Here is a 16,977-nt window from a genome sequence, read left to right on the forward strand (position 1 = left end):
AGCCTGAAACACTGTCTGCCGTTGATGTTATCAGTGGCGTGTTGAGTGCCCGTTGTTAGATAATTACAGATAGCGTACTCTCAAGATACTTCGATCTGGCTCCGCGAGTTAACAAATGGAAAATTTCCTGGCCTTAAAAAGCCACTGACAGTTTTGCCGAGGATTGAGACAACTCATTAAATTCTAATTCACCTCTACCATGGGATCAATCCTTGAGCCATTCCACATAAAACACTCTAGGAGACATTATATACATTCGAAGGATTTTGTATGAAAGGTTTTGTTTGTTTCTTCTGCGAGTATATTTGAGTGCATAACTAACCCATCTGTACTCACTTTAGTGTGATATTGATATTTAGTTGCAGGAAATTTACATGACAAAGTCAACTTTGAGCTACTGTAACTTTGTTAGTTATAGTATAATTTGGATCAAACTTAGGGATAACATGCTTATATTCTATACTACTACCAACTTTTATAACTTTGGGATAAACTTAAGGGGGTTTTTACTCAATTTTCCCAAAAATATGGAAATATACTATTATTAACTTAATTTGAGCCGATATCAATATGGAGAGTATTTTGAGGCCTGGACACCATATAGAGGTAGCTTCATGATTTTTTTCAAATTTCTCGGTTGGGTAGTTTCTGAGAATGGGTCCGTTAAAAAAATCATCACTTTCCACCCCTCCCACTCCCCGCCTTTCAAACAAATCTCAAAACTAAGATCGGCTTCGAAAAGTACATGACTACATTCGGTGAAAAAAAATTGTACACCCCCTTTTTACATGTATGGGGACCCCCCCCTTAATCTCATCGTAGAAGGATATAACTCACTGCATGTCTAGGCGTTAATAGTTCCACCTTTTCACCAAATTTCGTGGCAATCGGTGTAGCCGTTTCTGAGAAAAGTGCATGTGACAGACAGACAGACAAACAGACGGATAGGCAGACATTGAACCGATTTCAATAAGGTTTTGTTTTGCAAATAAAACCTTAAAAATGAAGTAAAGACCCCCAAGAGAGCACATTGGGATTCGCAAATAAGATGATCTTTAACGTGGCTCATTTAGAGGTGAGTGCTAATACCAGAAGAGAACTAGAACTGAGGGCAGGGGTAATAACGTCAACGGAGTCATTGCTGATGCATATGCGGCCAACTGTCCAGCTAAAACATTTATTTCACTTAGGAGTATACTCTGGTGGAACCGCAACCTAACCAGAATGAGGATAGAAGTCTAAAACCAAAATCTCAAAACCCACTGAAGACGTACAACAAGTGAGAATAACCTTAGGATAATCTGTGAAGGGATTGAGCAAGCCACCAAAAATATCAAGACTGCAAAAGATTCTATCCAGACAACCTCCTCTCTCCCGGAATGAAGATAGAATATTTATTGTAAAGGAGAAGAATAAGGTACACCCAGGGCCATATCCAGGCATTCAATCAATAAATGTCCCATTTTCTTCTTGCTCGTAATCAACTACATCAATTATATTCATGTAAATGGATGTTCATCAGGAAATTGTTGGCAAGAATATTCACCAAATCAAAGTATAGATACTTAACCTACGCAGACACATAATCCATCAACAAAAGTGCTAATGCAAAAAATGTTAGTGGAATTCGAAATATGGTTACCTGAAAGTCGCGCGAGTTTAGAACTAGCCTCAGTATCGATAACCTCGTGCGATGGAGAAATGGCAACCGCATGGTTATATGTTCTGTTGATATCGACTTTCCATTTGAGGATCATTAAAAATCAGAGAAAAAACTGGAACTAACCCATCGTAAACAACATTCACAATCCAAAGTGGATCATCTACATATCTTCCTTACATTTTATAGGTCTAGTCTAAGCTTTTTATGGAAAAAAAAAACTATTAAATCTTCCAAACTTGAAACATTTAGTATCTGGCTTCTGGCTAGAATTTATAGTTATATATGGTTATATAAATACATATGCAAATCCGATGTTTTTCCAAAGACCAGCAGATATGATGATGTGGTTATGAGCTCATCAAATGTCTGAATGGAATTCACAAGCTATAATAAGGAAGCAGGGGACCCCCAATAAAAGCATGCATTACAAATTCATCTTCGGTTAGTACGTAAGTTCTATGTTTAATCGTTTAAAGCTTACCTTCCCACAAGTATTAACACAAAACTACTAGATCAAAATATCTCCCACTGAGAACGGTAAAATACTTTTCATCGTGAACATGCTTACGCTGGTAACCTGTTTGCCATTCACGTGTTTCGTCATACCTAACTTACCTTGAATTTCTGATTTTCCCGATGTTTCGTCTACGTTTATTGACCGACACTACATAAATATTTCATGGTCAAAACAGAGCTTGAATAAAAGTGAAAATGTTTAATCTATAAGATTATATTACAAGTATGCATGTGTGCATGCACGCAATGGACGTAGATCGCTTTTGCTAACTGCAGTACCTGTACCTTAAATGGGTTAGTGTTTAGAAGTTATTGCAGTGATATATGTATGCATGAAACAAAAAGTATGCCAGATACATTTCGCAATCTTTTATTGACATCAGAAGATCTTTTCTAGGTAACTGTTAAGCCATATATTTATTTTGTTCTTGTGGAATTCTTATTCCAATCAATGAACCGGATCTGAAGATTTCTCGGTCAAGCGAGTTGTTTAGAATTTATACGAAGGTTTCTTGTTGTTCACATTCACTCTGTTCAGCAACAATGTTGACTGGTGGCGTTAAAATTCCAAGAAGAGTTGTAGGAAGTAAATGTTCATTTTATCTTTTATTGGATTTGAAGGGAATTAATTACGGATTTTCGGAGAAGTCTTGACGCGTAGGCACACTCAAAATATTTGTTGTCTGAGTGGGGATCGGTGTCAATATTCTGATAGAATGGAAAATATGCAAACGGCGAGCAACTTTTCCAAATAAACAAGTCGAGAAACTGGAAGCTGGACGCTTCAGGTATGAAAGGTTTTGTGTATTTCTTTTATAAAGATATTTGAGTGTGCATTTGTCCCATTAGTACATACCACGTAATATATGCATACATTATGTGAAAATATCCCCTTTCAAGTGATATTGACATTCAAAGTCTTGAATTTGCAGAGAAGCGACAAATTTGACTTTTTATAATTTTGGGAGTAATATTGCGATTGCCACCAAACATGTTCTATGTTATAGCCTATGTTGCTACAAAATTTTCTGGTTCTCGGATGGACTTAAGGTCAAAATAAAAATCGTCCTCGCAAAGTACTAATTGGGACCTTGCATTTGATACAAATTTTACATCCTTTTGCATGTATGAGGAGCCCCTTAAAACTCACTAATGGAATCTATGAGCGAATCCACGACTGTCTGGTTGTGGATAAAATCCGGAGTCAATAGGTTGCGGTGGGCGGGTCTCTCAATCCAATATTTATGGTAGAAAAAAAAAAAAACGAAGCAGATCCCGCCTGAAATGGAGCGACGGCGTAGCTCAGAACGCCAGACAGCTTTTAGGGATGTCAAATTGGTGGAACTCGGTGCAAAACCGGGGTGTCTGGAATGATGATGATAGTAGAATGATGTAACTCACTGCATGTGTAGCCGTTTCCAGTTCGTACCTCTCCACCAAATGTGACGATCTTTGCAACCGATTCTTAGAAAAGTGCGTGTGCCAGACAGAGAAACAGTCAGGTACACAGGCAGACAGATTCAACCCTTGGGCCTTTGGGTGCGGTAGCATAGAAGCAAATGCAAGGAGACATAACTTATTAGGTGCTTCTGCGTAGTTGTATATAGTTCAGGCCAACGAAGGTGAAGAACTTTCAGAAAGGAAGAATTCCCTCAATTGCAGATCGAACCTTCGTCTACCCTGCACTGGCGAGTGGTATGCCCTGTCCACAGCGATCATCAGCCTATCTTCTGTGGACTATGGGTGGAGGCACAAAGCAAAACAGCAGCATGCAGAGAAAGATTTCAGCCTGCTCTGCCAAAGCCTTGGATGAGCATACCTTCATAAAGGTGTGATTAGATCAACCTAATTAACCAGACGTGTCCATTTGGCACAATACACCGCCAAAGCATGCCACGTGCACAATACTAGACGGCGTTCGTTCCCCACTAGAAGACCCAGCTACTGAGGGAATAGTCAACTGGCCAGCCTTCGATCAACCTGCGACCGAGTCAGAAGATATACTCGGAGGGTGACAAGTAGAATTGATCAAGGCCATAAAAAACGCGCCTATAAGGAAACCCGCAAAATTCCCTCGCCATCCAATAGAGCAAGAGGGAATACTATAAAGAGCTCTTTCTGGGGGCGGGCATAAACCTGTGGAAGGAGGGGGGTTGGTTATAGAATGGGGGCGATTCAGAGACCATTCGTCTCCGAAGATCACATGCCCTTCTCTGTTGTTAAAAATCAAATGTGAATGTGACGGCAATTCCACGATCTGTTAGATATATGCAGTAGAATACATGGCAGAAATGTCGGGTCTGGTTCCTTCAGTTTCCCGTGAAATCCAGACCGTTCGTTCTGTTGTTCAAAACGTGCATGTCCGAGGGGATATTTCCTGCAACATGAAAGCGGAAAAAGTTAATACCATTGCCTAAGGCTGGTAAACTTTCAGGTAAGTCATCCCCGTATATGTCTTTTTGATACTATGGGAAAAATTCTAGAGCGAGTAATCTACAATTGACTACTTTCATATCGGCAATATGGGTTCCGTAAAGCCAGATGAACCATTGATGTCATCATATTGGTTACTGGCTTGGCCCAAGATACGATTCAAGGAAAGGGTAGTAAAAGCAAATATTGCGTGGTGGAGACCCTGGACGTGAGAAAAGTAGGAAAGGAAGCCACGGTGGTGGATTACGCCAAAGATATTCTCAAAACGTTTATGGTCGATATAGAGTACAAAAAAAAAACATTTCAAATACGGAAACAAAAAGGAGAAAGTGGTAAAAAGTTGGAAACCTGAAGCTCGGGGTTGCAGGTACAAAAGGTTTTGTTTTTTTTTATATAAGGGTATTTGGGTATACGTTGGTTCTATTTATACAATACACACGTTGATTATGTCCGGTAGTCTATTTGGGTTGGTACTGATATTTTATCTCATAGAGGGAGTAGTAATCTGATGCGAAAGGGGCATCTTTGACCTACTACAACTTTGTTAATGCCAGTAGAATTTCACCCAAATTTTCCAATATGACCCTTCCGATTAAAATCTACTTTACTGCAACATTTTGCGAACCAAAATGAACTTAAGGAAGGTTCGTAGTAAATTTTCACAATATATTATAATAATATATCATTATAAACTTTTGCTGAGCGGATATTCTGACGGGGAGTATTTTGAAGCCTAGATTCCCTGTGTGCAGACCACCATGATCTTTTTTAGAATTTTCGGTTGAATTGTTTCTGAGAACGGAACTTAGAAATAATTGGCCCCATTTCGAATCCCGCACTCCTCCCCTTTGCAAGCTATGTCAAAACTAATATCGATTTAAAAAAAATGCTTTAATCGACACCTCCCACATGGCTATATTTGGTGAAGAAAAAATTACACGCTCCCCCTTTTGCATGTATAGGGACACCCTTTAAACGCAACTTAGAAAGATTATACTTACTGTATGCACAGTTTCAAACTTTTTCAGACGGATGGACAGACAAACAGGCAGCAGTGAAACGATTTTAATAAGATTTTTTTTTAAAAAAAAAACTTAAAAATGAGCACCAAAGACGACTTGGTGACGTTTAACGAGAAGACGAGATTTATAACACAAACTCCAAAGCAGACGCCAACGAAGGAAAAGGACAATGCCCATTGAGGGCAAGGAGGATGGAATACAATGAATTAAGTGCAATAGAGGGTGGTATATCTTATATGCGAATCGGAGCGTCGAAAGTTCTAATGGCCAAGTATACTAGAAAATTAACGACAAATTCGGAGACGCCTACAAAGCATGGTGGAAGTCAAACGACTACCTGAAAAGCCCTGAAATATATGGGAAGATTCTGCAGACAGATTCCTCCTGCCACTTCCGTTTTCCGATCACATAACGTACGAGTGCCAAGCTTGTGCGCCGACAAACTTCTTCGTTTGAGGTAGTGTCAGATGAGCGTATTCCGATGACGACGACACGGACGAAAGCTTGGAGTTTTCGAGTAACAGGGGTCCACTTTTAAGGTGCTGCTCCCATATTGCAACACAGAAAGAATATTAGCACAGAACAGTCTCAACTTTATCTTGGTATTGAAATAACTGCATTTCCAGATTTTAGACAGGGCAGCGAAAGCGGATCTAGCGCTGTTGATGCTTCGCGCAACATCCAGTTCGATGCCGCTATCGGCAGAAACCACGCTTATTAGATATCGATGATCGACGTCTTCGCTACTCTGGCGATTAATGCAGATAGGGAGAGTGAAATGACCTGTTAAACTGTGGTTTTGTTGGTGTTTATCTTCAGTCCAACTTTACCTGCCTCTATTTTCAGACCCAGAGCCATTTGGTTAAGGTCCATGACCCGGTGAGAGCAAACAGATGTCGTCAGCGTAGTCGAGGTGTTTGAGGAAAGATATCATCGTACATAGGGTTCCTCCACGTCCTCGGGGCAAGGCAGCATGAAGAACGTCACCGATAACAAGAAGAAATAGTATCGGTGATAGGATGCAACCCTGCTAGACTCCGCTTTGGACCTCAAAATCCGCCAAGATTTTACCTCGGTGCAGCACGGGACATTTTGCGTCATCATATGTCGATATGCCGCTCCTACGTAGAGCGCTTCAGATATTCTCCCTGTTCACGCTATCGAAAGCTTTCACGAAATCGATAAAGAGTAGGGGCAGCGAAGATCTACATTCCGTGCACTATTTCAAAATGATCCGTAGGGTTTCGATGTAGTCAATGCAGGAGGATCGGGAGCAGAAACAAGCCTGTTTTCTGTGGATTAAGCTTTCGATATGTTCTTTGATGCGTTTGAGGATTATTTTAGCAATTATCTTTGTGACAGCAGGGAGCACGCAGACCTCCCTCCAAATGTCACGCTCAAAACTATCCCCTTCTTTGGGATCTTAACGATCATCCCTTTCTTTCACTCTTTGGGTCTCGGATCCCCAAGATTTCCATACAAGTGGAAGCAATTAAAGTTACCATACAGATAATCACAAAGCGCTCCAAAGACCAAGGGTCGATTTCAAACGGTCATTTTATAAAAGAAGTGAAACAGATCAACTCGCCAGTGCCCTACGCCGAAAGGCATTCATAAATAGGAACTTTCAGAGGATGTCTTATGATAGGTTTGAGTATTTGCCACTTCTTGCTTTCTTTAGATGATAATTTTACCGCTGTAGGTAGTCAAAAATGCAGCTCGTCAGTGAAGTTACCACTCACTAAACTCATTCATAGTCATTTTTACACCTGTTTCTTTCATAGTTAATTTTCCTCAAGGAAATTTTTTGGATCCCTATTTTTTTAAGTTAATTCCTTGTTGTATTCAGGGATAGATCCACCCCTCGTTTGGGAAGAATATTTTGGCTCACCAACGAGTCAACATTATATTTTCCAAAAATGCCTGGACGTTAACTTCCACGGGTTTTTCATAGTCATTCACTCTCAAACAAAAGACCTTTGTCATTTCACAAAGTGAAGCGATTCAATTGAAATTTAATTTTATCACAACTAATTTATTTTCGGGATGTCAAGGTTGTTCAGTTTTATCAGACTTTCAAATCTTCCATTTTTAGTCCGTTTATCTGAGCAATTTTGGGGCAAATATGTTAGACGTCAAATTTTCATGGCCTTTGACTTTATCTTTCTAACTATATTTGAACATTGTGAATAATTAGCCAATTTTTATGTTTAAAAAAGATATATGTAATGCAATATTCAAACATGTAGGTACTTTGGAAATTTATAATATGTTTTATCTTAAAACGCACAACGCCTCTGCAGTTTAACGATTCGCACGTAGACCATTTGGGCTGAGATTACGTTATGTCTTGCATACTAAATGTGGTTTAAATGTTAACAGAGTAATTTCCAAACCAACCGTATTACTATTAAAAATCATGAATTTTTCGGTATATATAAATACCATGTTTCTATTCAACTGAGCAGTATACTTTTGCTATTCTTCGAACCAAGCTTATCTTTTCAGTGGAGATTGAGCAATTTTGAGTTTATAAACCATTTAGATCCCGAAATGTATGTATATATTTAACACCTTGAAATTATGTTGCAAAACATGCTTTACCCTCTACAGATCAATTAGTCAATGAAAGTAAGAGTGGAGTCTACTTTCAGCCCGCTTTCAATTAATTCAAAGCGAAAAGGAGGAGAATTGGTCTCAGATATTAAGAAACTGTACCTTTAACACAGCTTCTGTTAGATAAGTCGTTCACCCAAGTTCTGTCATTAGCATTAAGGTATCTAGCATCTCAGTAAACTGTGCAAAAGGTGCATTCAATTCCGTGTATATTATCATTCACTATTGCAAATTTGTTCCCAAAAAATGACCTGGACTGACGCCTCCCTTTGATATGTGAAAAAGATACGTTTCAAGGAAGGACAAATTGTACTGACTCAATCAAAAACCCTACACTGGTGACTGTTTATCCACCCAAAAAAAAGCCCCTAATAGAAAACCTAATGGAGCTCTTTGGAACCCTAGAGTTCCAAGTAATCAGGTGATGGAAGAGGGAGGGACAGAATTGACGGTTTTTGCAAGCAACATGAAAATGTTACAAGGGGAATAGGCATACTGCGTGCGGTGGTTACTAATGAAAAAGTGTCGGTTGAACACTTCATAGCACCTGGTATAGATGGCACCTACCCAGCGATGCGAAGGGAGGGTATACAGCATTTTTTGGAGGATGTCTTGCTCTGGGCTACGAGCTTACCCGTTAGCAGAAGGTTAAGGTAGTCTTCATACCCAAGTCTGGGAAAGATAACTATTCAAATTCAAAGAACTCCAGACAAATCCGCTTAACATCATATTCGCCAGTCTGGAGAGACTAGTCGAGCAGCACACCCACTAAATGAAAACCAGCATGCTTACCAGTTTGATAAGTTCAGTGAGTCTACTCTGCATCACTTGGTTGCGAATATAAAGTATACAAACTTGAAATGTGAGTAGGCGATAGGTTTGTTCGTGGACATTGAAGGGTCGTTTGACTGAACGCCTCTCCAGAAACTTTGCGATGCCGTTAGAAAGCAAGCTGTCAATGAAACTTTAATTGAATGATTTGAGTGACAGTTGATGCTGGCATGGGCTTTTAGTAATCCAGATAAAACTACAATGGTATTATTTACAAAAGGGAGGAAACTGAATGGTATCTGCCTTCCAAAGATGATAAGGGCAGCACATAGGCTAATTGGATTATGTCTATAAGAAGATAATAAACTTGAGGGTCACCGAGCGTTGGAAGGGTTATTTGAAGAACTGATTCCTATGCATCTGTTTTGTGGGAATTATGAAGTTATGCTTAATTGTAGAGAAATTTGACACAAACCAGGAGAGAGCAATGCTAGATATATTGAGGTTTTCTGCACTGATGTCTTAAAATAGAACACAGTTCTCGAGCAGAAGTTCTCTTCTCTAATCGAAACTAGAAGTATGATTTTTCCTTGGGCCAATATGCACCGGTCTTTCAGACTGAAGTGTTTGCGATTCTAAGGGCGTTATCCTGGGTAATTGACAAGAGATTAAAGAATAGGCGCATCGCAATCTCCAGCAATAGTGAAATTGCACTGACGGTGTGGAGCAGTCCTTTGATCATGTCGAAAATCGTTCAGGAATGTAGAAACTGATTGAACTCTATTTTTAGATTCAATAATGTGCAACTACTGAAGATGTCTGGCCATTGCGGTATAGAGGGAAATTATATTTCGGATAACTTAGAAAAGAAGATTCAATTTTCCCCATGGAGTGTCACTAGCATTGGAAAACGCTGGTATCGGAAATTACGAACCAAACATATTCCAAAGTTTAACCTATCAAAAAGACTTGTAGAAGTATTGTGAACATTCTGACTGACCATAATTCGCTTTCTAGATATATGTTCAGAATAGGGATTCTCCAAGATGATACTTATCCATCACGTAATGAGGAATCGAGACCTATGAGGCCTTTTCTATATGAGTGTCCCACTTATGAACTTCAGAAGTTTCGCGCTGATGTATTGCTGGTGCACCAGATACCATCACATCCACTAGTGGAAAACCTTCGATACATAAACTAACCCGGGGTATTTCCTTAGACGGGGGAATCGAGTGCAATGGACCACTAGGGTTTGAGTGATCAGAGACCTTACCTCCCTAACATACACACATACATACTATGAAACTCGTCTTTACCAACACGTTTTAATAGTTCTGAAGCACTTAGCCTTTAAGTAAAAAAATCACATTGGACACTGGAAACTTCAGGTATAAAAGTTTTCATTGTGAAATTTTGAATAAGGAACTGCTGTATGTAGATCTCATAAGAAATTCTATTCTCTACTATTATTCATTTTCCCATTGGTCCTCCATTTCAAGTACCCATTTTCTCAGTACCGCTTATGGTAACTTTGATGGTGAGATAAAAGTCGTTTTTTAAGGTTTTATGTAAAACAAAACCTAATTTAATTCAGTTTACTGTATATCTGTCTGTCTGCCTACCACACGCAACATTCTCAGAAACAATATCTTCTACATTAAATTTAAGTCAGAAAGTGGTCACTTGCTTCAAGGGTCCATTCTCAAATTCGACTTGAACGGGGGCAAAATGTCCAGCCGACAACAGGTCCCTTCACAATATTTAACATGTTGTCTTAAAGATTTTCAAGCTTCGACCGTTGTTTCCATATTCAGTCTCACAAATACAGAAAAGAAACATCAGGAAATTCATCATTTTAAGTCCTACACAAATAGCCCAGTTGTGACACTTCGGTACGTTGAGGATGATTTTTATGTCATAATTTTATATTTTTGGAAAATGGAACCAGAAGTGTATCAAAGTGTGAGATAAGCCGTATTGCTAAAAAAATATTAAGATATAAGAACAAATGCCGTTTCTTACCGATGTCTAATTAAATCTTCACAACAGTATTTCTATTTTCTCCTTGTCCAAAAACAAAACCAAAAACAGCTACACAAAATGGGTTGTCGCAATTTTTGTGTTAGGTCAGCTACGTCTTTGTGGTTTAACGTGAGTACCTTTTTCGCGGACTTAATCCACGGTCTTCTTAAGATACGGATATTATGACCATAACAGAGCCCCGCTGAGACAAGCTCAACGGTACCAGTCTATACTGAGTGCATGCTTAGTTTACTGGTGTATGCAAGACCTATCTAAATCTCTACACACTAAGGAGAATGGCACGCGTGTTGAAGCAGAACACCAAGCCGAGGCCCGAAGGTCTCTGTTTTCTTGAACGTAACCACAACCCCATGAAGCTTCCACTGGCGGGCCAACCGCTATAACCAACGCATGAGGCAGGAATCGAGGGGACTACCCGGTTCCTATGGTAGTCGGTTTCACGGGTATGGTAAGGTTTGACTTGACGTGTAGACTTGGGTCTGATCGCCCTAATGGGCTTTTAGAGCATTCGCCTACTACATCACGGCTAGCAAACGAAAGTAAATACAACGTTGCCCGGTACCACCACAATGGAGATTCTCCTTGGCCCATTTCTATCCTTAACCTTCAAGACAAACTTACCATCTCGATCCTTGTCTTCGTCAACAGAATCTGCTAAGCGGTTTCGCGGTTTTCCTACTGATCTTCGTCCTTCTACTCTCCTTTCAAATACCCCTTTAGGTGAATTGGGCTTTGCAATTTCCGTAATTTCATTAATTCGAATATTTCAGGTCAGGGTTCATTTTATAATTATATGTACCCCTCTCGAAGGTACTGACCATCTAAGTGTAACTTCGCGGTATTTCTAGCGATTAAATTATTTGAAATAATTAATTAATAATTTTTCTGTTCGCTAGTGATATTTATTATGGTTGCAAATACCGATACCGGCTAGTTAGCACTGATGAAGGCAACAAGTGTTACTGATCAGTTTTTCCGTTGCATAGCACAGGTCTTATATATTCGGAGCTTTGCTTTCATATTTAGGCAGCTGGCTTTTAAAATCGGCAGGACCGGGTAGAAACTTTTGTTTGTCAGCTGAATTGGTCGTTTTATTTCATTTTTCATTTTTTTTCTTCATTTCCATCTTTCGTCAGTTTTACACCGAAGTATATGAACCTGTCTGTGGTTTGCACTTTACACTCTTGTACTCGTCGATCGTTATATATTTTCTGGTGGGCGTCATTTTTCTCTTTCGTATCATAATTTTCGTCTTTTTTTCATTAATTCGTAGACCTGTTGTTTTGTCGAGGTTCATAAAAATCTTCCTTACTGATCTGAAAGATCCCGGCATGTTTATATCGTCCACAATTGCGACAAATTAGCAAGACTTTTAGAGCAGCGTGCCTTTTGTGATCGCCGTCAACGTACGTACAGCTTGCTGCTCCAGCGTCAGATTGAACGCAAGAGTAGAGAGAGTACAGTAGTTACATATATGAACAATAAAAGGTGTCGCGCTTTTTAAGTTTTTTCTAAATCCAGACATTACGAGATTAGTACAAACAGAACACTCGTGAATCGAGATCTTCTTACGTAAAAAATAAATAAAATGTTTCATACCTGGAGCACCGAGTTTCTCGACTTGTTTACACTTATTCGTATGCCAGAGGTGTAAGGTCACTAGGCATGTAAGAAAAAAAGTGGGCTCATTCCCACGCGATACCAAGCGATTCCACACAATACACCTCGACATTGTAGGCCCTTTGCGAGACTCGCACGGTTTCAAGCATTGTCTTACAATCATCAACAGGTTTACGCGGTGGCCTGAGGCAATACCTCTGAAGGACATTACGGCGCAATCTTGTGCCGAAGCCCTCTGTCGAGAATTGATCCCTCGCCCTGGCGTCCCTGCAGTGATTATCAGTGACCAGGTAATGCGATTTGAGTTCACCCTTTTTTCGGAGTTACGCAGACTCCTGGGATTCAAACGCCAGCGGACTACCACTTGCAATCCAATGGGATGCTAGAGCGTTGGCGCCGGACGCGGAAATCCGCCATTATGGCCCGCGATGATCCGTACTGGACTCAGGTCTTGCCTCTCGTCCTACTTGGCCTCCGAACAACCCGCCCAGAGAAATTTGCTGCCAGCCTCGCGGAGCTGGTATACGGGGAGAACCCAAGGCTCCCAAGTGACCCGGTCTTCGACAAAAGATCGGGTCTCACAGACCTTCACCCACCCGACACACATCCGCACCTGTCTGCGCTCCCAAGGAATTGGACTCGTGTATGCGAATTTTATTTCGAATGTTGTTAATTCGATTGACACTTGCCACCACCGGTGTTCTCCGTGGCGTAGTAGGCCTGGCCATCCAATTTAAATTGTATAAAATAATTGAATGTTTTTTGGTCAGTTGTTAACCATCGACCGGACTGGTCGACTAAAATAATAATTGTAAATTCAGGTTGTAAAATAAAATGTTTTAATTAAAGTAATTTTAAATACAAGTTGTAAAATAAAATGTATTACTAAAGAACAATGACTAATATTAACATGTCCCCTGTTCACCCCGTGGTAGGGTGTAGGCATCAAAACATTATCCTATCTCGTGACATTGGTCCTTTTATTACCACTGCACTTAGTCATGTTCGTGTGATAAACTTATAGTGTCGGGACAAGCACGAACACGAACAAAAACATTTATGACGAACCTGAAACTTGGTTTCCCAATGGAGCAGTAAATTTGAGAGGCTAACGTTTAAGAAACTTAAGAACAGCGTCAGATAAATACTGATTTTTAGGTGTTCATTCTTATATGCATATCATCCAATCTTTAGTATATTTATAAAATAAAAAAGCTAAAAAAAATTAGAATTCAAATGCCATAATTGTCCCACAAGCTCAGTTCAGCACGTAACTTAAGGGATCAGATGAGACTCAGATTTTGTTTGCTTTAATTTTTCAGTTTTTTTTCTATTTTATTCGAAATTGATTTTAAATAGTTTTACAAATTTTATGTATTACTTTTGACACTCTGACATAAATGAACAAAAATTGTACCCATTTGGTCGCCCATCTAAGTACTCACCATCCCCAGAAACGAATAACTTCACTGATTAGTTGAGTTTCGATCTGCTTTTGGAAAATAAGCAATTAAAGCCAGATTCTAGATTGGTTGGTAGTTTTTGACCAGCCAGAATACTTTGTTGCACGGAAATTTGTTACTCCTACGACGATGCAAGGGAAAGTTTACGAAATGCAGTAATTACTGTTATTAGCGTGATTTGGGTTGAGTGCCCACTTTTATCTTGATCGCAGTACCTTCTTTTGAGGTTTCAAGGTTCTGAATGTGAATCAAAATTCATGCAGTCAATGACACCGCTTTTGAAGTTCCGCTTTCCAACTTGTTTCTGGTTAACTTCTCAAGCGTAAGGTCGCGATTCAAATCTCATTGGTGGAAGAGAAATTTGCATCGCAGACTGGACAACTGATACCATTTGACTCACGTGTGAATGGGGGAGCAAGTGTAAAGCTTGAGCATATTGTCTTTTAGAGTACCAAGTGCGCTAGTACGCTTCGAAGCCTCGGTTCAAAATAGACTGTTGCCCGATCAGCTATTATTAACACTGCTGTTTATGGTGGAGTTAGGTCTACATATTCATCATCCCCAATTGGTTATTGGACTATTGACACCGTATAAAAATGACAAAGCGTTGTTAACCTTTCCCTTGACTTTATTCTCAATAAAACTTCATGTTCAAAGGTAGGGGGAAACCGTAAATCATTCCGTTTTTTGGAAGGTGGTAATAGAGTATATAATTGTAAAAATATCATACCGTAAGTTACTTTAAAAAAAGATTAAGATTATTGTAATCTTTTCCAGACCAGAATTTATGAGCGTAAAACCCCACAGATTTAAGATTCTGAATTATTAGTGAACGACTCACGTGAAGTGTTTTTCTTCCTGCCTCAAAACTAATCCTTTATGTATCGATAATTTATGAGAAAAGTAGATGTCTAGGGGAATTACAACCGCTTAATCACGCTCCAGTCCATGTATCGATTAGAAATCTATTGTACGGAAATATTTACAGCAGAAACACGAGATTATTTTTATATCACTTCTGGTATTCTCTTATCAATGTTCACACTGTAAACAATAGAATTAATACTATCCGCATAAAAGTATAAATTAGATAATGACAAGGTATTTATTGCAAGAAGTGCGATATTTTCATTTTCTTTCGCTAGGGATATCTAAGAATCGTATCTTAAATGAAGTCTACTCTGACATGTAGGATTATTTTATACATTTCCAGATATTCACTGAAGTACCATATTACTAGGCGTTTAAAATATCGTAAAATGAGCTGCGCCTATCTTTTCTTCTCGGTAAATTATCTGAGTGTCAAATATTATCGTGTAGCTTGTTCTTAAGATGGTACTTTCTCTTAGTAAAGAGAGTTAAGCATAAAGTGGATAATTATGGTAGTTAGCTACATGGCTGCTTGGTAAATAAATGAGGTTCACGAATATGTGATGCAAAAACTAGAATAATATAATATAATTAACGAAATTTTCTCCTGATAAGTAATTAATAATTCAAATTAAAATAGTAGAAAAAGATCAAAACCTTAAATGAAGTTAAAACAAACAGAAAACATTAACTAAAAAATTTAAATGTTTTATTCTGTTTCAGACAAACCATGGCGGCGTGTGATAACAAAGCATTTGAGGGAGATGATCCAGGTCAATCTCCCACAAACACAGATTCCTCCCCGCCAGCGGCTACCCATCCAATGGAATTCAATGATTCGGTAAACAATTTACCACATATTTCTTTTATTACAATTATCATAATCCTGATGATATTCATGCTTTTAGCGACCATCAAAGGATAAAAAGCACAAAGAACGTGATTTATGGGGCAAAGAAATCGAATTTCTTTTATCCTGCATCGCAATGTCTGTTGGGTTAGGGAACGTATGGCGATTTCCTTTCACAGCTTTAGAGAATGGTGGTGGAGCGTTCGTTATCCCTTATCTGATAGTATTATTTCTAGTCGGTAAGCCTATTTATTATTTGGAGATGCTGATAGGACAATTTTCAAGTCGTGGATCCGTGAAAGTATTCGATTTGTGCCCAGCAATGAGAGGTGAGTGAAGTTTGTTTGAAACATTATATGTTTTCAATATTGAACTGAAATCTCAATATACAATTGTTTTCTCAAAAAAGATATCATTTTCAAAATCTTGACACTTTCAAAATGTTTCTATTTAAATTTACAACCCTCGCATGTTACACTATTCTAACTTTCTTAAAACTATCTAGGAATTGGCATAGGTCAGGTTATATCGATAGCCGTGGTAACGACGTACTACGCATCTTTGATGGGACTTACTGTCTTTTATTTTTTTGCATCATTCGCAAAAATCCTTCCATGGAGTACATGCCAAGAAGAATGGGGCCCAAATTGTATTTCGTCCGTAGGAAATCAAACGAAATACGTTGATCCCAGTCAAAAAGTAACTTCTGCGGAAATGTATTTTTTGTAAGTTGCAAAATTTGATTTTGAAAATTATTTGGTGATGGATTTCAGTAATACACTTTCATACGTACATATTTATGCTTGTTGGTGTTGGAATTATGTTTTAGGATGCGTACAAAATTTGAAAAGTCATGATTCCTCTTAGTTTTGAATGTATTATGTACATTTTTCAAGACTTTACACAGTTGTCTCACTTTAAAAGAATAGAGAAGCTATGTGAGAGGATACTTTTAAAAATATAGCTGTAGACAACAGAATGGCTTTAAGATAGACGGTATAAATAGAAAATATAATTTAACCCCGATTGAAATAATGATAGAAAATAATATGAATCAATATAATCCGATTTCAGTTTCATCGCATCATGAGGTATTGTATATGAGCA

The 16,977-nt window shown here is 38.8% G+C and overlaps 1 protein-coding gene across 2 annotated transcripts in view; it reads left to right on the forward strand.

Annotated features, from left to right (window-relative positions):
- The window catches only part of LOC119655055 (sodium-dependent nutrient amino acid transporter 1-like), an 85,632-nt gene that overhangs the window by 50,836 nt on the left and 17,819 nt on the right, over positions 1-16,977 (forward strand). The window contains exons 2-4 of one of the 2 annotated variants that reach the window (XM_038060746.1): positions 15,744-15,861; positions 15,929-16,199; positions 16,376-16,595. In XM_038060746.1, the coding sequence (XP_037916674.1) occupies positions 15,751-15,861; positions 15,929-16,199; positions 16,376-16,595 (602 nt within the window). In that variant the 5' untranslated portion in view covers positions 15,744-15,750. The remainder of the gene's footprint in view (positions 1-15,743; positions 15,862-15,928; positions 16,200-16,375; positions 16,596-16,977) is intronic. The other variant, XM_038060745.1, reaches the window with a different exon arrangement.

Source organism: Hermetia illucens, chromosome 4 (assembly GCF_905115235.1).
Source record: "Hermetia illucens chromosome 4, iHerIll2.2.curated.20191125, whole genome shotgun sequence".
Classification (NCBI taxonomy): Eukaryota; Metazoa; Arthropoda; class Insecta; order Diptera; family Stratiomyidae; genus Hermetia; species Hermetia illucens.